A 22,836-nucleotide genomic window follows, 5' to 3' on the forward strand; every position below is an offset into this window, starting at 1 on the left:
GTTAGCAATTTTCCAGATGCAATGCATTTTTCTTCGTTTCCACCAGAAATTTTAGAGAGCCTTCTGACATTTTAATTCCCTATGCAAAACCACAGTAGCAAAAAATGCTTACAGATTATATGTCAGCACACACACACACACACACACACACACACGCGTGCATTTGCATTTGCACATGAAGTAAATATAAATTCCGATTCGCTGCTCTTTTAACAGAATACATTTCTTTTAGTGCATTTATGGATGTTTGTGTGCACAGTTTAACTGAACGTTTTAATTTAAAAGCAACAGCAGGTTTTGTAACTTTCTTTTCTTCTTGTGTGATAACTAAGTCACTGAGTCCACATTGGCTTTTTTACCAAAAAGATGGCATTTATAAAAACTGTTCTCATGGCTATATTTTTAAATCACACCAGAATATTTCAGGTATCACCTTAGGCCACATGGTTTCAGGAAACTATGCCCAAATATTTCATGCAAATGCAGGTCATTTTAGAAGAGTTCTTTTTGCATGGAATGAAAATTCACTAAAACACCTAGGGGCAAAAGAATCTTTAAGACCTGAAGATAAATTCTCAGCATCAGGGGATATGCCCATTGTGTTTTGCAGCCAGAGAGGGAGAGATGGCATTTAACTCCCCAAAACACCCTGCTTCAATATTTACCTGACAGCTTCGGTATCCTGACAGTTTCCCCAGTGCACTTCTTTCTTTATCTGGTATTATTTTACAAGGGATTTCTTGTTGTACAGAACTATCATAAATCAATCAATAACAGAGGAATTTGTTTAATACATTTATTCTTTTAAGAAGGTTTCATGATCATATTTCATCGATTCGTACAATAGAAAAAAATTACTACTAAAACAGAGTTTGTGGAGACTGGTGCATGGTAAACCTATTTAGTCTTCAGACGTTCACTCTTAGATTTTAATGTTAAATAATAACAACTATTCATTTAAGCTGGTCTCGCTGTATATCTTGACCGTTAGCAATTCCACACACAGCAGCTTATTGTGGTATCCTTTAAATATGAGAAATAAGAATGTTTTACTTTTCCATTGAAAGAAAAATAAGAGTACTGTATGTTACATGGCCCATGAAATATTGGCAGTGTGCTCCTTGGCCTTCATTCGAAGGACTGCGATGCTGGAAGACCTCCTTTCAAACTCTGGCTTTGTTTCAAATGCATGTCCATTGGTAGCCCCCGTGAGAAGAGAGTCAGTGAAAAAATTGTTGAGGGGCACGTGGCTGAACTGGTTCTGGTGGTTTGAAAACCCCGTGTAACTGGCATCTGTCCGAGGCGAGTGAGAGTAAGGTGTCATACAGGAGGAAGTGTCACGTGGCACCATGCATGACGTGACCACAGAGCCACCACTCGCATTTCCTGCCCACAAATTGTTCTGAATCTGGAATATATAAAACAACAAACATTACATTTACGCATTCTCACTTTTGTTCCCTTGCTTTTGTTACAGTGAATTTACTAAATTTTGTTCACTATGCATTGTTTGCTCCTGTTGGGTGGTCTGTAATTACATTCTGAGTACGTAAAGCGATTACTGAAAAATAATTATGTGAAAGGTTCTTCCAGTTTGTTTTACTGTAATAGATCACCGAAACCCACACACTTAACCACATAAAATACTCTCACAACATGTCAATCTCTTGAGTATTCTTTTTATAGTCATAATTTTTAAAATGAAATCTGGAAGATTTAGTCATGATTCATGACCAATTCATGTGCTTAGAAAAGCAGTTTAAAAGATGGTTTTATGTTTAAATATAGTTTTCATATTTCTAAACAAATGACACAATTTCATTTTTTAAGTTCTATAGTTGGACTTAGTGTGGCAGTTTTTGTTGGAAACCAGTGCTGACATTAGGCTGTTTGCTCTGTAGATATTTTTGACCAAACTCACTTTGGAAAATGTTTACCCTTTCATTGCTTTTTCTTTCCCATTGTCTTGAACACATAGCTCTGTGAATATGAGAAATGTGTACACATTTCAGACATTTATTCTTTGACTTATATGTAATGTGGTGAGGCTACAACAGACGTAGGACATGTAAAACAAATTTAGAATTCTAAAACATGACCATCACCAACTAATGAAAGCAGCTGGGACAGATAGCCAAGTATTAGCAAACATATATGAGTATAATGTCAGTACTATATAGCAAACATCATATAAAAGATTGAAAACCGCTTTATCACTTGTGCCCAAGGTAGTCACATTTCATATCATTAAATCTCTACAGAAAACACTTAGTGCACTATTACCAATAAACACAAATGCCTCTAAAGTTACCAGCATGTAAGAAAACCTGAAGGAGAATTTGTATAATACGAATTTTAAATAGAAAGTATCTTAGACCATACAATTAAACAAGGGTACAAACACAATTACATGCATTACTGAGAAGCACAGAGAAAATGATGACAAACTGCAGGAGCTGAGGAAAAAGAAAAGGGAAACATTGCATGGCAGAGACACACAGCCTTAAACGATGATTTAAACATTGTATGCCTTTTGCAATATTATTACAATAGATGTGTAGTAGAACACAGCAGCAATATACATATTCACCGCACCTGGCTTTGTTTTTTAAAGTCATGATCATTGGAATAGAATTATCAATTATTTCAACACTTACACAAATGTTTTCTTATATTTATTCTTATGCAAAGATTCCAGTCTACTCTTTATGGCCTTCCTTGTGCCTTAAAACACCCAAGCTTAAAGTGTACTTTTTAAAACAACTTATTTCGAATTAAAAGTAGAAAGTATCTAGATCCCACTGGTAGAAGGATCTAGCAGTTTCAAAACATTTGAGAAAATCTGAACACCTAATTTCATCTCTTAGGTGGGGCTTCAACGATTGGCAGGATGCTTATTTTAGTATTTCATAGTTCTTTATACAAATATTTTTATAAGCTGCTTTAAATATGGTAAGTCTGTGAGATATATCTATAAATATATATAATAATATGAATATTTTATTAATTCTTAAATGGTTATGGTCTCTGTTGTTTGGACGTTGGCTCATTCTACTATATGTATCCCAGTTTAGCCAAAATGTGTAATGACTGGTGCCAGTGATTGCTGAGTTATGTATCTCTAACCAACAGGAGAGGCTGTTGATGTCATTACTCTGTCAAACTAGTTCTTCTAACTTGATTTGGGTGATTTTCCTCTGACATTCAATCAAACAATGTGCTACACTGAAATAACCACAGTCACATGTCTGACAAAAGGGCTTTCAGGAAATGAAAGTGAACTTGCTTGCTTATTTTTGAAAAAAATAAATGAAAGGCAAACTAGTGGTAGAGAAAGATTATTTACATTTTACTTTTGTTAACCGATTTTTCAATGTATACATAGTGTTTAGAATTTATTTTTTAAATCATCTGCTCATATTCTAAATGCATGGAAATATATTTACCAACTAGGTAAAAAAAGGGAGGGGATAAGTAAGGTAATGGCAAGAAAGGTAATCTATGAATATAAATTAAGAAAGTATTTTCTCCCTAAAAGACTTTACATTAACCTACTTTTAAGCTGAAAAGAAATTCTTCAGTTTCCAAAACATGGGAATAAATGTTTTAATTTTGATCAAAACTCTTATCTGGACATGATTAGGCAAATTAAATATGTTACTTTTGGTGAAAGAACTTCTAACATACAGAAATGTTTTCTGAACAGGAGAGATTGGTAAAGCAAGTCACTACAGCAATACTTTAGTTAGTCTTGGGAAGATACATTCGCAGGGGTAACACTATTGTCACACATTTTTACTGGTATGTTCTGTTTCCATGATCTCAGTCTCCCCTCACATCCCCCATGTGTTGCTCTCATTTTTAAATTTCTGATATATCTTCATTTGACTTTAGAGATCTAGTTGGGTCTTATATCAAAAGTTATGTGTAAATCACAAAATTAATATCCCCAGTGAATTGAGGCTTTTCTTCCTCTAAAGCTTCATTTCTTCTGGATGTTTACACATCTAGATGACAATTAAGATGAGGCTCAGGACAGTTTATGACTATCAATTAATTACAATGTGTCAGGCATTATATTAAATGCTTTATGAAGACTTCTAATCATTATGATACACTGAAAAATGTGAGCTTTTACTATCCCCATTTGTAGAAGGTAAAACTATAGAACAGAGAAAGTAAGAACCTCACCCAAGATTGCATAACTCCAACAGCGGAGATCAAATCTGAACCCAGGAAGTCTTAAGAAATGTTACAGTGATGTAAAAATTACTCTTATGAGTTAAAATTGCTTATTTCCTTATTCATAATCTTAACTTTGTGGGAGTTCTTAGGCTCGACTCTCTGAAAGCAAAATCCCCAATGATTGCTCAAACTGTTTCTTCATCCTCAGGCCTAATGCAACACATAATAAGCCCTTCATACAAATTTATTAAGTGACTGAAAAATCTCTAAGAACATGAAATTTGGACGGATCTATCTTACAGATGCAATAAAAATTTTATGGACAATGTATGCTAATGCATCTAAATTTTGTTTCATAATTTGAACCCTAGAATCATAATTATTACCTTAACAAAAATCATGAAAACTATATACCTAGACCATGCTAACTACATTTCTCTGGGTAGTTTTTTTTCTCCATTAAACAGTTATTCTCTATCATAGATGCATCTTCTTGGAGATTCTGGTTCATTAGGCATAGAGTATGGCTTGGGGGTGTCTATATTAAAATAATGACCATGACAATAATACACACATGCAATTCTGAAAATCACCAAAGATTGGGGAACACTGTTAGAGTCCAGCTTTCCTCCACATGCAGAAACACCCCCTACACTTTCAATTATGTTCAATTCCGTTGACAAAAAACTCACCTGTTTAAAAAACATTCTATTTTCTTTTGGAGAGCTGTGTAAAATATCAAGCTGCTACCTTCCTCTATCTATCTCTTCTATTTCCGTTCCTTAAACTGATACAGAATAAGTAGTGTCTTTCTCACATGTGAAAAATCTTCAAATATCAAAGAAAATTATTATACAATTGCAAGTCTTTCTTCTTTAAGCATTCCTCATATACATGGCTTCCAGACAGCTCATTCCAGTCACATCCTCCAGACAAGCTGGAGGTTGTCAACACCCTTCACCATATTCTAGATGTCACCTGAACACTACTGTTGGGGGAAACTGGCAGGTATCATTATGGTTTCAGATTATCTACTTCTGTTAATATTTAAAGCCAATGTTTGATTTAACAACAAAGTTGTCTGATCTTATGATTTACAAAATCTGTTGTGAAGGTGGGCTCGTTCCATGGCTCCTGCGCTCTTCACCGATTGTATTCTTCTGTGCGTGATCCTTCTAAAACTATGTGCTAGGTCTCCTAGTCCTGCTGCCTAAAACTCTGTAGATATATTTGTCAACAGGGAAGCCATACAAAAACCTCACTCACTAACTCATAAATACTGTTTCCTGTTAAATTTTGGAATAAAGGAATGCATATTTTTTCTACATAGAATTGCTACTATTTTGGACTATTTCACAAACACCTACAATGGCAGTGCCCAGCACCAAATAAATTTTGGGGTGTTTCTGTTGGCCTCTAACTGTATAATAGTCAAGGGCTTTACAACCAGGAACAACGTTATTAAATATCCTTCTTTCATGTGTACTGAACAAAAAAAGACTGCCTGCCTTAACACTTTTTCTTCTTTGTGTTTAAAAGGAGTGAAGAATCTTAAAACAGTCCATGTTTTAATGTGCTTCACAACGTTTTTAAAAGTTCTAGGGGTATGTTCAAAGCACTGTCCAGGGAACTTAGCCAACTGCCTCCCATTAGCATGGACGGAAGTTCCGCTGACTTCTACACTCCACTTTGAACATTTATTTGCCCCTTAATGTTTTCCTAATCAAATAAAAAGTCAACAATTATTCCGTGACTTTGAATTTTGGAGGAAAGCTATTTTTTGCCTGATTCTTTCCAAACTGAAATTAAATGTATTTAACATTCATTTTTATTCTAAGAAATTAAATGCTATAGGTAGGAAGAAGAGGGTTCATATATATATATATATATATATATATATATATATTACATATATAAAATACACACACATGAACAGTTCTTCACTGTGGTGTGTCCCAAAAATGTATACACACACTTAGAATAAAGGCAGTGTTTATTAAAATACATTTCATTTTGAAAACTGAGCTATCAGCTGTTAAAGTGTGTATACATTTTTTGGGACACCTTGTATTTTTCATGAATTGAAATAATATGGTAAATCATAGATATGGAAATTACCCTCACCTAGAAACTTGATAGAGATATAGTCTTCGTATAACCAAAAATTACAAAGAAAATTTTAGTATGCTAAACATGGTGTATATTTCAAATATATTTGCTGATTTTATTGAAATGAGTAGTTTTTCATGCTTCTTAAAAACCGTTTAAAAGAAATGTAAGTTTGTTAGTCTTTGCCTTAGTTTTAAAGTAGCATGATGTGTAAAAACATCGAATAGTTTAACGACAGCATTATATATTTTATACACTCACGTTAGTTGTATGGAAGACACCAGCCTAGGAATTTAATCTGGATTTAATAGAGATATTTATAAACATGAAAATATATGAGTAACAATCACTCCTTAATTTTAAAGCATCTCTAAAACCAACTAAATATTTATCTACTAAAATAATTTTATTTAACCACACTTGTCTATATAGAGACTGTTCCTACCTGCCACCAATATCGTATGTACACACACATACATACACACACATCACATACACACATCATGCTACTACACACATACTACCTTCACATCACATGGCCACAGGCTTCCCTGTTAAAGGTTGATTTAAAAATACAAAAATGAGGGATTCACAAAGAAGTATTTGTGATTATATAATTTGCATTAAAACCCAAAAGTTGATTCTGGTTTTTCGTCTTTGACAAAATGTTCACATTTATTGACTACTGTGCATATTATTCAATATGTACTATATAGATTTATTACCACATTATCACTATATAATTTACCAGATTTTTATATGGTCTCTTTAAAATATATAAACATCACTTTTTACAAAAAGTTATATTTTTAAAGAGACCGTTACATTCTTTATTAGCCTATTCCTTCCTTTAAAATGTAGGGTGGTAAAATATTAATAAGGATCATACGCTTAGTGACTTTCAGATATTTTTAGCTGTTGACTAACTTTAGGGTCCTATTAAATTTCAGGTAACTACATCAGTAGGTTGCTGACAGGGAGAAAGAATTAGTGTTTTTCTAAATAGGAAGTTTGCTACCAGTGAACAACACACACTGAGGCTTTGTCCATCTGGGGAAAAGTCCCAAGTAGAGCAATTCACAGTAAAAAAAGATCGATCATATTTAGGTACTACTTCAGATAAAAAGGAGGGTTTGTTTTCATTAGTGCCTATTAGGTGTCATTTGAACAAAGAAAAGTTAATATATAAAAAAAAAATTTAAGTCATATATATGTCAAAAATTCCAAAAGTATATCTTTTCAACATAGAGTATTATTAAGCTGCAGTGATTAGAAATTAATTCATCAGAAAAGGATCACATATTAAATATAGATTGCTATTTTGATTTTTAAAATAAAATTACATCTTACAAATATGTACAGAGGTTTGGAACAAGAAAGAATGCATTTTTCCATTTAAAAAATCACTGTTAGATGTAACAGTTATATGAGACCAATCTTTTGAGTAGAAAACTGTTTTACAGAAAAATCAAAGCATGTATCTCTTAGTGCAAAAATAAAGGCACTGTTTTATAAGAAATGTTAGTGTCTGGAAATTTTCAGAAAGACATCATATAAATGTGTTTAAATTTTGTATTATTAAAATAATATTTGAAATAACAAGTCAAAAATATAAGAAACATTAAGGACATTTTTTTCTTTTCCTTTAATGTTGGATGTGTTTGTAAATTTTATAGTATTTATCATTTTAAAAATGTATAAGGAATCATACCTTATACTCCTTAAAATGAAACTTTTCAGATCAACTAACTTAAAGAGGGCATAAAATCATAGCACTTAGCATTGCTATTTTATTTATTATTATCCAGCAAAAATTATCATATAAAGTATTTTCATATTATTTTTCAATTTATTTTCATGTATTTTAATACATGCATAATAGCTATTGCTGATTTATTAGTGCCAGGTTCAATTTAATGGCACAATTCCACTATTAAAACTAAGTTCACAATAATAAGAAACAAAGATTAAAATATAAAATGTTTTACTTGTGAATTAATAAAATATAAATCAAATATGCAAATACTTTCATTAGCACAGAATATTTTTAATCTTAGAAATGCCTATTTGGTGTCAAACATGAGCTTTGAATTTATTCTTAAAATCCCAAGTAAGAATATAAATTATAGTCATCTTGTGTTTGTGTTAGCTACAAAGTTAGAATTTTATTTTTGTGATTTTTAAATCAAGTGTGAGTTTGTGAAAATTTTCTTTTCTACATTAATGCTTCATGATTTATAATAAAGAAAACCCACAGAAACATGAGGCTTAATAAATATTGCACAGAGAAGATTCTGGATTCAAGTTTTTCATAAGGTTCACTAACCGTATTGTTATTCACTAACGATAATAGTGTGAACTGCAAGTTTTAACCCACAGGTCTGTTCTCAAAGACTTCCCAGGCTTCAATGGCTTAATTTTCCCCAGATTCTTCTCTATTCTCCTTTAAGGTAGCTTTCATATGTACAAGAAACATTGGCACTCTTCAATAATTTATTTTTACATATTGGTAATCTACTCATTTTTTATTTACCCTTTCCTCTTAAAATATAAAATACTGTACACCTAAAACTAATACAAAATAATATTGAATGTAAACTATAATTTAAAAAAATTAAAAAGCAGAAATACATATATAAAATACTTATGATTAATTCAGTTAAAGTAAATGCTTTAACAGTGGTCACCTATTAAAAGCAAAAAAATAAAAATTTAAAAAATTTTAAAAATTAGCTAAGTTATAATTTCTGTGTAAAATCATTAAATCACAGTAAGTTTGAATATTATATTTTTTTTCAAAAATAAGTCTATTTTCACATTCTAAAACATGAATACACTTTACTTCTTTTAGTGTATCTCTTTAAAGTGTATATATTTTCTTTATCTCTTTAAAGTGTATATATTTTCAACAAAATAAAAATTATTCACCCTATGTGTCTAGTTGCACCTTCACTTAACTGATATTGATATCTGCCTCATGCTACACATAGTTTACTTTTAATATATACACATATATGTGATATATTACTTATACATATTTATATAAAACTTGAAAATATACATTTCATTAAATCAAAATTTTATCAATTATAAAAATCATATTTACTTGAGTAATAATAATCACATAATAGTCCTTGTATGATTCTAAATATTTGTGCTTCCTATCAGTGAGCGATTGTACAATATCAATATAACATTTGGACCTAATAGTGTTAACGTGCTTGTCCTCCATTCATCATAAGGGCAGTTTGACTACAATTACATGACCTTCTCATTGGTTGTTTCATGAATATGAGAATATTCATGACATCATTCGTCAATATAACTATATTACTAACATTTTTCAAAGTTTTGGGGGGTATTTGTTTAAATATTTGGGGAATATAGAAAAAACAGTGATAAAATTATTAGACTTTCTCCAAAGGTAAAAGCTGCTCCAGATGCCGAATTGCTACACAGCAGTTGTTCAAGGAGACAAGTTCCTTAATCCTTATGTAGTTTAATTAAATGTAAGCTTTAAGATTAGTACAGGAAGTGGTGATAGAAGGAGTAGGGTGAACAATATCCTCACAACTGCTATTTTGTTGCTTTATTATTTCCTTTTAAAATTGCAAAATTTACAATGTTTTAATTAGAAGCTATGAAACTATAAATGTTATGCAACCTTAATTTGTGTTTAATTTGCCACAATGATTACAAGTTGTCTATAACTTGACGCCAACTCTTGGTATGTTCCAGCTCTAAGTGGCATATATTTATAAAGTCATCAATTAAACAACAGAAAAGATACTGTGCAGGAGCATTTGTAATTTGGTAAACATCTATTTAGTTATGATTTTCATTATGTACTAAGTAAAACCTCATTAAAAGTTTTGGTGGGAAAAACTTCAACCCCTTTTTTGAAATGTTTGATGAAAATATTTTTTTTCATGGGAAAATAATTTTGGTGGGTGAAGAGTATGCTCAAACCTTCCTAAAGTTATCATACTTAGTTATCATTTTAAAGAAGAAAGCATATTAAACTGAATTTGGTCCTTCCCTAGATACCCAAACAGTAAACTTACTCATAGATTGAATTAGTGTAAATGCTACAAGAGAACATTCAAACCGCTTAGATACCTCTCCGTTGTAGAAAAAAAATAATCACTAATGGCTATTATAGAATGGTTACTATTTATTGAGCACTCATTATGTACTAGATGATGTCCTAAGTAATTTCCATGCATTTTGTGTAATCCTCATAAGCATCATATGAATTTTTATCCCCATTTTATGAATGAGGAGAAACATTCCTATAAGTTAATTCATTTGGGGAAGGGCTCAGGCCTTCCTGGCACAGCTAGGATTGGAACCCGTGGGTCCCTGACTGCGAGGCCCATAGTCATACATGATCACCTGACCCTCCACAAGTCTCAGGGTTTAGCTCAGCCAGCTTTTTAGAAATCAACTTAATCCTCTCAAGAAAATGAAAAACTTCATGATAATGATGGTCATCATCATCACCATCTTCACCAGCGCCGTGACCAACTCTAGCACTAACAATACCTCCATTTTACAAATAAAGAATCTGAAGATTAAATAAGTAAACAGATTTATCAAAAGTTACCCAACTAGTAATTGATCTAGTTTATGCAATCCAAAGCAAATCTAAGGGCATAAATTAGGGTTCCTTGTAAGAATGAAGGTGAGTTATAATCTTCTAGAAAATTTTATACCTTAACAAAATATTTTATTTACCAAATAATCATTTTTAAAATGCTTTGGTTCTGATAATGAACAAATTAGAATTAAATGTTTATAGATGCTTTCTTGCTTTTTCAGCTCAAGGGCAAAAGTTTTTTTTGGTTTGCTGGGTTTAATTTTCATCAGGAAGTGTTTGCAGAATTTGGTACAAATATCACCTAGTTCTTTTTTTGGAGGGGAGTTACCTTTTTTAAATTGTTGACACTATCACAGATGTCCCCTCCCCGCTCCGCCCACCTCCACACAGCCCCCGGCCCCCTTCCCTCTGGCCATCTCCACACTGTGGTCTGTCTGTGGGTTGTGCATATAAGCTCTTTGGCTAATCCCTTCACCTTCTTTCATCCAGTGCCCCTCCCCTCTGACAGCTGTGGGTCCGTTCCACGTATCCACGCCCCTGTTTCTAGTTTGTTCATCACTTTATTTTGTTCATTAGATTCCACATATAAGTGAGATCACCTAGTCCTTAAACTGTGCACAAAGCTTGAAATTTCTGTCTGGATCATTTGTGCAACCTCCATGCATAAAACAGTACCGCAGGTACTATATTTGTTGGATAAAATACAAATTACTTTGGAAGAAAAAATAATTGAACTTCAGTTTTTCTTGTCTATTCCTCTCAGCAGAGGAGAAAAGTGAGATGAAAAAGGAAAAGCTAATTGCTTAAGATCACAGATCTGGTTAATAGCAGAGACTCAGAAATCAACTGTTTTATTGAAAATTGATTAATTTAGGTTTATAATGGACTCCTGAATAAATATTGAAGTGAACCAGTACTTTTTTCACGTCTATTCAGTGTATATACAGGGGTTGGCAAATGCAGGTTTACAGCTGTGAGTAGGTGAGTTTATTCTTGTACTGTATTATTTATTAATTTTTGTATTATTTATTTGTATTATAACTGTAAACCTACTTTTGTCCACCACTGTGTAATTTGCTTAATACAAAGGTAAGAAGTGAGTCATCTTTTTAAATACTTCATGTAGTAAACTGGGTGGCAGGCACTGTGTACAGTCCGTCACAGTGTCAGTTAAAGGATCGGGCAGAGGCTTCCCGGAGGAAAGAGTCCGGTGAGGGGAAGGGAATTCACGGAGAGGGGACAGTTTTTTTAAATGTCATGTGTTGGAGAACATCAAGTAGTTTAATTTACCTAAATCACAGTGTTGTTCAATGGCTACTGATATTGTGAGGTAAAATAAAGTGCTTTTTAAAAAATACTATTTTTCAGTACTACCTTAAAGAATTGTTTACTGCCATCACACCACTCGCTTTCTTATTATTTGCTCTCAACTTTGAGTGAGCCAAAGGAAAATAATGTATGAAAACAGTCTAAAAGTGTCCACATTTTTAAATGCTTTATGTCATTATTTTATAAATTTAGAAATAGAAGCGTTTTTGCTTTCCAAAGTAATTCAATGTTTTAGGGTCAAAATTTAACAATTTCATTGCTCAATGATACATCATGGAGATAATCGTACATAAAGTACCCTGGACTCCTGAACTCAAATCCTGGGCTCAAATTCAATGAGTTAATGGCTATAAGAAGAAAGTCTGGCTTCAAATAAGCCCTCAACTGGTCGTTATAATTTTTATTGTTATGGCTGTTGTTACTATAGTGCAATGAAGGCCAGTGGAAACAAAGCATTTAGAACATTTTAGAAAATATTAATTATTATTCATAAGTAATCATATTATATGTTATATATAGGTACCTTTATGCTGAGTAAGATTGTTATCCATCCTGAGCAAGCTTGAGGAGATCATTTTCTGAACCATCTCTGTTTTTCGTGTATCTCTGTGTACGCTTGCTTTCCTGCCAAATTGCTAATTCTTTGTTTCTGTCCTGCCTCCAACATTTTCTAGTTCCCAACTGTTTTTGTAATTAATAACTTTTTCTATAATTAGTAACAGTAACCAAATTCAAAGTTTTATTAGACTAAGCTGTTGGATTCTATTTTGGTTTCTATTTTCCCCATTTACATTTCTGTTTTCAAGCCACATGATAAAAAAAAAAAAAGAAAGTTTCCTTTAGGCTGGAGCTTGGAGACATGATACTGTCATAATTCTTTTTTCAAACAAACTAAAAAAGTAAACCACATATTTTTAAGTTAAAACAAAATTTCCCCCTGGCTTTCTCCAATACCTACAGTGGGGAGTGGAAGACATTTGATTGCAGAATTTCTGGCAACCAATCATTACATGACTTACCAGTGTAGAAAACACCATGGATGTTACAGTATTGATTTTTGTTATTGTTGACAAATTGCACTGTCAAAATAACTTCAACATATGATCTCCATGCTTCCATACTTAAATTATAATGTATAACCAATGTACATACATTACAGAGAAGCCACAGGCAGAATTAGTGCGAAATTCCCATGGTTTGTGAGGGAAAATTTTAAATTAGTCTTTTGCTAGAGTGAAAAAAACTGTCAAATGTTTCATTTGTACCATTTTCTTTCCTGCTTGAGCTGCTAGGTCACCTCATTCTGCTAACTGATAATATCTAATGCTAAGCAGCACAATAACATAGTGACAAGATAATCCTAGGAAAAAGGGCAACTAGTCAAGAGTATATTAAGTTATATTAAGCCATTATAAAGAAGTTAATTGGTGCCAGACACTATTATTAATACTTTATGCTACACTGAAGAAGAAAGGGGAGTTAGAGAGAATGCAACCAACAGCAAGGAACAAAGTAAAAATTAGGCAGAAATGGGGTTTACAAGAAAAGGAATGATTGAAATAATAAGGTGCAAAAAATATATAGTCAACTGTTGTGGCATAAACTTATCAGAATGTTTAAAGTCCATTTGGAAAGAGTTCATAATATGTGACAATATTTCTAAAGTCATCATATCACTCATTCAAAATTATATAAAGTATATGCTATGTCTGTTATTTTTTATTGTTATTTTAGTGGTTGTGAGTACATTTTCTGCTCCCCGAACTAAAGTGCAGACTCGAATAATGCAACTTAAGCCATATGTTGCTTCGGTATTAATTTGTTAATCATTCAATCATTTAAACATTTTTGCCGAGACAGTCTATATTGAGGCTTAAGATCTTGCACTTGGGAGCTAGAACCCTCTGGTCAACTCTGGGCTTCACCACTAGTGAAAGTGAGTAGATACCCCCCCCCCGTGCCTCAGTTTCCTCATATGAAACACGGGGATAATTACTGACAAGTATCGCATAAGGTTGCTGTGAGGATTAAATGAGTTAATATATACAACCTGCTAACAACAGTGCCTGCGACAGTCTGGGCCACAGTTGTGTTACCAACTGGGAAAGCACTGCAGTGCCTGTGCTCATGGAGCTGATACCTCGAGGGGAACAGCCTCACAGCACTCTGCTTGGAACTCAACGAGGACACCCCAAAATATTGGGTGTTTAAAATTCCATTAGCCCTCTGATAATAAGTAGCCAGGAGTGTATACATGTTTTTACACAGGAGGGGGAAAAAAAACAAGGGAACTACTTCAAGATACATTTTTAAAAGAGAAACAAAATTCTTATGGCAGGTGTGGCATTTATTCAGAGGTTGCCCTAGCCAACTGCAGTGGCATGGCTGAGCCGTAGCCTCCCCTTGCAGACTGTCCTGTAAGGAACCACCTGTGTGATCACAGACCAATTCCTCAACTTACCTGGGTCTGGTTTCCTGACTTGTAAAATAAAGTAGAACAAAGGGATCTCTAAGGCTCTTGTTCACATATAATAATATTACATCAATAAAGCTGGTGAATTTAACTAGAGAAGCGAAGGTCTCAAGATAGGTTTTTAAGAGTCAAAAAAGGTATCAGAACACAAGGATAGTAGAAAAATAAAGGACTGAATCCACACTAACAGTATGAATTTGGAGCTGAAGAAAACAAATTCCTTAAGTTTGGGGCTATGACAATTTTGTTACTGGACTGTCAAGGTATTTCACCAACATATATGCCACGTATTTGTTATCAAAGTGGTCTCTTACAATGCATATCATTAAACGAAAAGGAATTAAATAACAGATGGCTTGTCCCTAATCATATACCAAATACAGCTCTGAATAATTCAGTATTAGGAGAAAGTAATACTCATTTAGAAAGACAAAAAAATTTTATTTACATATATTGCAAAGTATGAAAAAAACCTCTCTAAATTAAAAGAAAAAATTAGAAGAAAAATAATTTCTAGTCTTTAAAATCAGAGCTCTCATTATTAAGGGAAGTGTTTTTTAACGTGATATATTTTTAAAATTATATTCAGTACTAATTCTGGTTAGAATACATTTTTAAAAACAAAGGGCTAAATGTTTCCTTCAAAGAATGAGCAACTTCAAAGCTGAAAAGACAATATAGGAAAATACATTATTTTTAAGTGGAATGAAGGTTTCCTATACCACATTTGACAGTAGGTTATGTATGGTTGATTCATAAAACATTAGCCACAGAGATAGCATGCCAAGTAATATTTAATATATTTTTAAAAGTTAACAAGGAAAGTAATTCTGAATAATTAAAATGTAGAGTAATTAACAGACATATACCACGAGTGATGCTACGGCAGTTGTTGCAACGTATAACAAGGAAGAAGCCCTGAAATATGTTTAAATGAATGGTTCTGGGGGAAAAATAATAATGAAATAAATATTTTAGTAAAATAATAAAAAAATGCATTCCTAACATTTATATTAGATATAATAAAGCCTATTCTAGCCCTTTTAAGAATATGCATACCACATCTATTTTTCTTGGTCAGTATTTCACACAGTTTACCATACCTGAGGGTAGCTGTCAGTTCTTGGCAGAACTGATATATCATAGGTGGCAGCAAAGTGGCTTTTAGCTTGTTGTATTTGGCCATAACGTTCTCTTTTCCTCCACTTGGCCCTTCGATTTTGAAACCAAACCTAATTTTTTAAAGAAGTAGAATTTTAGCTAAAGAATACTCGATAATACAAATGTGATGTTAAGAGACTTCAAATCAGAAAGGTAAATCAGGTCAATAAAATTACTAATAAAAGAAATTCCTTTATCCGAAAAAGAGCCATAAATTTTACTTTCTATTTTGCCTTGATATAAATGGTATGCCCAGGAGGCAGTATAAATTAAAATAGAGACAAGTTACTTTCAAAACATTTATTTAATATGTCTGAGCCTCTGTTTTTTCATTTATGGAAAATAGAAAGGAATCAGATTATATGATCTTGAAGACTTTGTATATCTCCAAATTATCAGAGATAATCCTCCTCTCAGAGGATGCTGCAAGTCTGAAAGATATTCATGAGTTTTTAATTTGGGGTTATGCACATAACATTAACCCAGCCACCTTATAACCAAACGAATATATCTGGGTCTGTCAAATCAACGATCTTTAAAGCATTTCACAATGTGAAGACTTTTCTTGGTTGTACCCATACTTACTTTTAGAAAATTTTAAGCATAAAGACTACATCTAAAAACATATGGCATCAGAAGAAATATCATGATTATTTAGAAACAAAATATTAAGATTACGTATAATACTGAGTACAATAAAGACAAAAGGTAAAATGGAATCACCTGAAGTTCAATTATGATTTTAAAATATACGAATGTGCTTATTACATAAATTATGCCACTGATAATATTTATCTTCCCTTATAGAAAATGCTCAGCAATCACCAAAATCATTTCTCCAATATAAAGACTTACAGGTAATATAAATAATAAAAGGAATGGAGCAGACATAACTGTGAAGAAAACCTGTGAGTTAGTGGGGCATCTACAGGGTCACTAAGCTCTCATTCTAATTTCTCTACTTACATCATAATAATACTTATCACAGCAACCATCTTCCACACAGGGTTAAATATTCACTAATTCATACTTATAGCTCTCTAGAATTTTCATTTTCATATTTTCATGTATTAAAGGGAGATAGAGAAAGTTATCTTCAATATGTATAAATTGATATTGTTAAGTAGACATTACACAAGCAGCTTCCAGGAAGCTCTTTAGTCTTTACAGAACTATGTTCAGAATGTAAAATATTTAGGAAAGAACCTGGGAATCAAATATAAAAGTAGGAATTGTAAAAAGCCTTTTATTAAAAATTACTCAAAGTGTTTACTCTTTTTCAAATTCAATTATAATCACATGGAAACATATGCATTCTCAGTTTAATATGTAAGCATATATTGCAAATTTAAGAAGGGACTTCGAAGAGTTTTCAGCAATTAGAGCAAGGGCAAAGAGAGCTACCTGTCTGGTGTGGTTTCTTAGAACACTGCTGGCAAATGTGTATTGCCCATTATGCCCAGGCTCAAGACAACAAAAACAACCAAACCAAACCAAACATAATTCCTTGCTGTCTCCACAGACAGGCACCAAGAGCACACTAAGGGAATTTAGCAGTAAGGTGTTTTTTTTCACTAAGAAAAAGACCTTGACACTCTCTTTAAAATGGATGCCAATTACCACTCTGATGCGAAAAGCAGGAACGAAAACAACCTGAGTAAATTAGGTTCAGGTTGGCTCTCTGTGCGCGTTTTTAGACAAAAATCAGTCAGGACTTGATGAAATGCTAAGGGGAAAGCATGCATTGTGCACAGCTGATAACTCTGTATGCAAACACATTTTTTCTATGCCTACAAGTATAACTAATTTAAACATATGAACACAAGACAAAAAAGAACACTTTCGGGGGGCGTGTTAACACTTGACAATTCTAAAATTTTTCATTAGCATCAACTTTCTATATAGTTACTTCCTGAACCAAGATAAAGTAACCATTTGCCTCGACAACTAAAGAAAAAAACCTGCTGCTTATTATTTCTGCACTACCAGATGTTGTGTTTAATGATGTAAAGGCCTTCTGATGGCTTAATCTTCAGAAGAAATACTATTATTCCGCTAAGAACAAAAATTTTCACTTTCATTCATTTCTCTATATTAGTAGTTTATGGGAACTGCAAAATTCAATAGTTTCCTATTTAGAGTAATAAAAACATGCCAAAGAAAAAGGTCATTCTCCTGAATTACTGTTATTTGGAACCTAATAAAATGTAATGTAAGAATATCAACTCTAATAAAAATTAAATATGCCTAAGAGGCAGAATTTTATCCAGCATAATTTTTCCTTTCCAAATGATTAAATATTTAGTATATTAAATCATCCAACTTGATAATTTGAATACAACTTATAATTGAGTACATATTTTTAATTACTTTAGGATCATTATTCTTATCACCTCTGCAAAATCCATTTAAGTTATCTAGGTTTGAAATATTAAAATGAAATGACACCACTGGCAACTACTAAGGTTAGAAATTGTAAATGAGTTATATGATCTTTCTTCAATTATGTATAGTAAAAATAGATTTGGTATACATAACAGTTGGGAATTTGTGAGATTGTTTCTTTTTTCTTTGTTTTATTATTATCTCAACTTCAATAAAATTATAGATTTACAGGCCATTAGACAAATAACTTATTAATACCTAGATACAACCTCAAAAAAACCCACACCTCAATAGCTGATAAGATAGAAAAATAAAATATATGAATTACTAAATGAATAACTATGATTGTTTTTTTCCCCTTTAAAATTATTTTTTGAAATCAGAGATATGTTAAGACATTCTGTTCTTTTTAAATAACCAATGGGTTTATGCCTATACAATAACTCAAGTATTCTTTTTTTGTTTTATGTTTTCATGTGAGTTGTTAAATTCTTTTCAAGTAAAAAGGAATTTTAGTAGACCTACATGCATACGTGACATTGTTCGATGTCTTCAAATAGTCCCTTTGTGGCAAAATGCAACTACTGAGTTATTCTGACACTATTCTCCCACTCCCACCCTCACCCACCCAAGGCCTTCCTATGGCTCCTACCTGGACCCTGGCCTCAGTGAGCTCTGTCCTCAGAGCAAGCTGTTCTCTGACGTATACATCTGGGTAATGAGTTTTCTGAAAGACCTTCTCCAGCTCCTCCAGCTGCAAGCTGGTGAAGGTGGTTCGGTGTCTCCGCTTCTTACTGCTGGATACATTGCTGTCACATTTATCCCCAAGTTCATCCAGTTCTCCTTTCTCTGGCATCCCCTTCACGGGAGACATCCGGAGACTGTTACAGTTGTCCATAGCTCTGTTTAGTTCGGTGTGAAGTGGCTGTCCTTCTACTTTAGTGATCCCATAGTTCACTGTAACCAAGGGGGAAAACAACAGTTCTCAGCATTGTGAAGCATTTCAATGAAAGAATTAAGCTGAATTAATGTAGGGCATGAGGAAAGCGGTCTGCTAATGATTTATTGTGCCAGCATTAATTCAATCATCACATTATGTACTCTGGGCAGGTCTAAAGCCATTTAAAAATGTGTGCATGGAACTAATATAATTTTGCCAAAATTCACAGTTCTACAGGGCTAATGCAATGTTTGTGTGCATAATTTTATAATCAAATTAAGGTAGCCAAATTAAAAGATCTAAAAAACTTACGTAAGCATAATTTTTGAAAACTGAACCAAATTTAATGTAAGTCATATATTTATTCACAGCAAAAAATTAAGCTACTTACATGACCTAAGAAAGATATTTCAGTTTTAAATATCTATAAACCAAAATCCAAACTCTTTCCAAAAGTTATCTTTCTCCTCCACACAAAAGCTACAGATTTCTGATATGGTATTGTTTCTACTATATTTTGAATATTTCAACTGTATATTCATGTCTGCATTTTAAATTTTTTTCAAAAAGTGATCTAAAATTTTTAAATGATATTTATATTAGTTTCTGAAAGTGTTTCTTATAGAAAACTTAAGTAGACTTCTTCAGCTTAAAAACTCATTTGCAGTTCTTTTTCAATGTGTCATAATTATTCTTAACTAATGGAATATGTTTTAAGACAGAAAGTTTTATTTTTGCCTCTAGTAAAGCACATAATTAAAACACCTATTAAAAGATTACAAAGAATATCATCTGGCATTCTGTTTAGGGATGTTTTCATTTCAGTGATTTCCTCCAGATTTGACTGCATGCTTGGGGTATGATATAAAACAAAAATGTATCATGTGGTGCCACACACACACACACACACACACATGCAAACACACAAATGCAATGAATGCACATAATAAAATGGGAGACATTAAAAAAAAATAGTAAAGTCAACCCAGCCAGAACAATAATTTCCAATGAACTGTCATTTTTTTTGCTTTTGTCTGTATTTAAATGATCACTCATAACACATTTTTACAACTGCTCTAATCATTGCACCAATATATTGAACTTTAATACCTACATAACTGAAATGCCATGCCGAATAACTTTTGCGCAAAAGGAGATGTGAGGTAAAACTAAATATAAAGACGAGCCATGACTGATTAACAATACGGTTCTGTCTCCGTGGGCAGAGTTAAACGGGGAACTGCGGTAATTAGGGATGGGGGAGGGGAAGCAGCTCTGAAACTAAGGACATCTCAGGAGAAAGAAACTTTCCAAAATTTAGCGGACCGCTGCCTGTGTGCATCTTACTTCTTTCACATTAAATTTAGTCCTAGTGGTGTGGTGTTCATTTAAAAGCTGATAAAGTATAAAAAAATCACCTATTTTTCTTCTTACTTTAGATTCCCGACAATTTAAAATATTATGATTGAATTCTATCCAGCAGTCAGCACATTACAGGATCATTTAAAAAAAAAATTTAAAAATCCTGTCCATTCAAATAACTTTATGTATGCATATAAGAATTCCCCAAATCTAAAGATGCAGCAGTCTGAAAATGCATCCAGAAAGCCAAACATTTATTGTATTAAAAATAAAAATTAATTGATTGTGTCTTTCTAAATGACTGAAACGATTTAACTGATTGTCTCTATCGCCTTAGCCTTTATTTTTGGTTTAACACTGCAAGTAAGTCAAAAGTAGCTTGCAACATTGAATAAAATATGTACTGTGTACAAAGTATTTAGAAAATGAGCTACTAAGAGCCAGTGCCTTGCCAGATTTTCAACCTCCATTAAAATAGGGGCAGGAGGCTTGTTGTAAATATTTCACACTTAATTCGTTTGTTATTTTAAAGCAACCCGCTCCTTACAGCTTAACTGTGGAATATATACAATGATAAGGAAAAGTCCTCTTGGAATTGTAAACTTGCTTGAGCTGTCGCGATCCGAGAGGAGGAAAAAAAAAAAGGTTTGTATTGGGTTACAAGATAGAAAAGATGGTTTGTTTTGATAACATTTTGACTTTGAGATACTTGGTCATTCAAAGTGGAAGAGTTCCCCCAGAAGCATTCCGAAAGCTTCCGAGGTGACTTTTCCTGCCGAGTCAGAAAACTAGACAATGCAGAATTCCGCAGGGTGAGTGATTACAGCGGGGATCCTTTGCCCGAAGCTATTTCAAATGACTGGGGTTTAAAATTCGTGCTGCGTCGCAAACCCCAAGCGGCAGAAATCACAGATCCGCGCGAGCTCATCTAGCAGCTCTCCGACTTCACCGGGAAAGAGACGGGCTCGACGTCTTGCAAAATAAAAGAAAGGTTTTTCATCTACGGGAGTTCAGAGCTTTTTCGCTCGTGACGACAGTGACATCCTCTAACGAGCGGTGATGGATTCGGGCTCCGGCGGCCGGGCGGCGCGGCGGGCTCGCGGAGGAAGCGCGCTGTCCGGGCGCAATTACGCGTTATTTACCGCCCTCTCGGTCTACGCCGGGGCCGGCGGAGGGGAGCCGCGACCGGCAGGGGGACGACACCGGACAGCCGAGCGGAGGCGCGCGGTGCCCAGTCCGCCCCGGCCCTCCGCAGCCGCGCGTCGCCCGCACCTTCTCCGCCGGCCTCCCGCCGCCCGCTCGCCCCGCGCCGCCCGCCCGCCGGCCCCGACGGGTCCCCGCGCGCCCGCTCCGCACCCCGGCTCCGCGGCCCGGGCCGGGCGCCCACTCACCGCCGCCGTCCTGACAGGGCGAGGTCCTCTCCAGGCGCACGTGATGCTCCGCGCGGGGCAGGGGCCCGAAGGCCTGCACGCATTTGCCCGCCGAGGCTTTGCTGTAAAAGGACTCATTGTCCAGCGTCTCCATAACGTGCTCCAACGCGCCTCCCGCGCCCATGTAAAAGTCACTGTTTTTACTCGGCGGGCTCTTGAGGGCAAACTTCTCGCTCAGAAACTCCATAATCCCGGTGGCCGCGGCGGAGCTCCGGGGGCGCGGAGGCTGGAGCGCGCTGGGGGCGGGAGCGGGCGGGCGCGCGGAGGGAGGGCGAGAGGAGGGAGCGGGGAGCGAGCGCCGCGCGCCGGAGCGGCCCGCGCCCAGCCCTTTAATACGTCCCGGCTGGAAAGGGGGCACCCGAAGTTGCTTTTATATCTTGAAACTCAGCTGGGCTCCTCGGGCAACCTCCCAGTTCTAATGAATATGAAAATAGGCAGGCGACTAACTCCACCCCGGGTTCCCCTCCGCCCCCACCCCACCCCCACTTCCCCCACTTCCCCCGGCAGGGCGCGTCCAGGCCTCGGTTAGACAGACAGCTCCATTTCAGACACATGCCGGGAGGGACGAGGCCCCGACACCCAGAAACATTGTCGCAGCGACAGTGGACTGGCATTTCGGAAGAGCTTGGTGAGATCGCGAAGCACCGCACCCCCACTCCCCGCTCGCGGCGCCCTCCCGGCCGCCCGCCCCCGGCCCCTACCCCGCCCCCACGCCGGCCACTCACTACCAGAAAGATTTAGGGGCGTCTTAAGAAGTTGAAAGGAAGTATTGCTCTACGGGGCTTTTATTTCATCCGTGAATCGTTTATGTGGAAGATCCACATTAATCCGAAGCCCGAAAAGCCAGATAGGTTGGCAGCTA

The 22,836-nt window shown here is 35.0% G+C and overlaps 1 protein-coding gene across 1 annotated transcript; it reads right to left on the reverse strand.

The window, feature by feature from the left end:
* Positions 1 to 788: 788 nt before the first annotated feature.
* ALX1 (ALX homeobox 1) lies at positions 789 to 22,198 on the reverse strand. The gene is made up of 4 exons (XM_087813868.1): positions 21,936 to 22,198; positions 18,895 to 19,199; positions 15,800 to 15,928; positions 789 to 1,408 (listed from the first exon to the last, which is right to left on the reverse strand). Exons 1-4 carry the CDS (start codon positions 22,159 to 22,161, stop codon positions 1,088 to 1,090), a joined length of 981 nt encoding a protein of 326 aa, XP_087669994.1. The 5' UTR covers positions 22,162 to 22,198; the 3' UTR covers positions 789 to 1,087.
* Positions 22,199 to 22,836: the final 638 nt, after the last annotated feature.

Source organism: Miniopterus natalensis, chromosome 2 (assembly GCF_054644295.1).
Source record: "Miniopterus natalensis isolate mMinNat1 chromosome 2, mMinNat1.hap1, whole genome shotgun sequence".
NCBI lineage: Eukaryota > Metazoa > Chordata > Mammalia > Chiroptera > Miniopteridae > Miniopterus > Miniopterus natalensis.

Bases quoted from the DNA above. Each gene is read 5' to 3' on its own strand.
- ALX1 (XM_087813868.1), bottom strand. From the start codon at position 22,161: ATGGAGTTTCTGAGCGAGAAGTTTGCCCTCAAGAGCCCGCCGAGTAAA. The intron at 19,200-21,935 runs GTGAGTGGGCGC...CCTTGGTTACAG, and splicing joins GCCCTGTCAGGACGGCGGCG to TGAACTATGGGATCACTAAA. The intron at 15,929-18,894 runs GTAGGAGCCATA...TTAAAAAATTAG, and splicing joins TCACTGAGGCCAGGGTCCAG to GTTTGGTTTCAAAATCGAAG.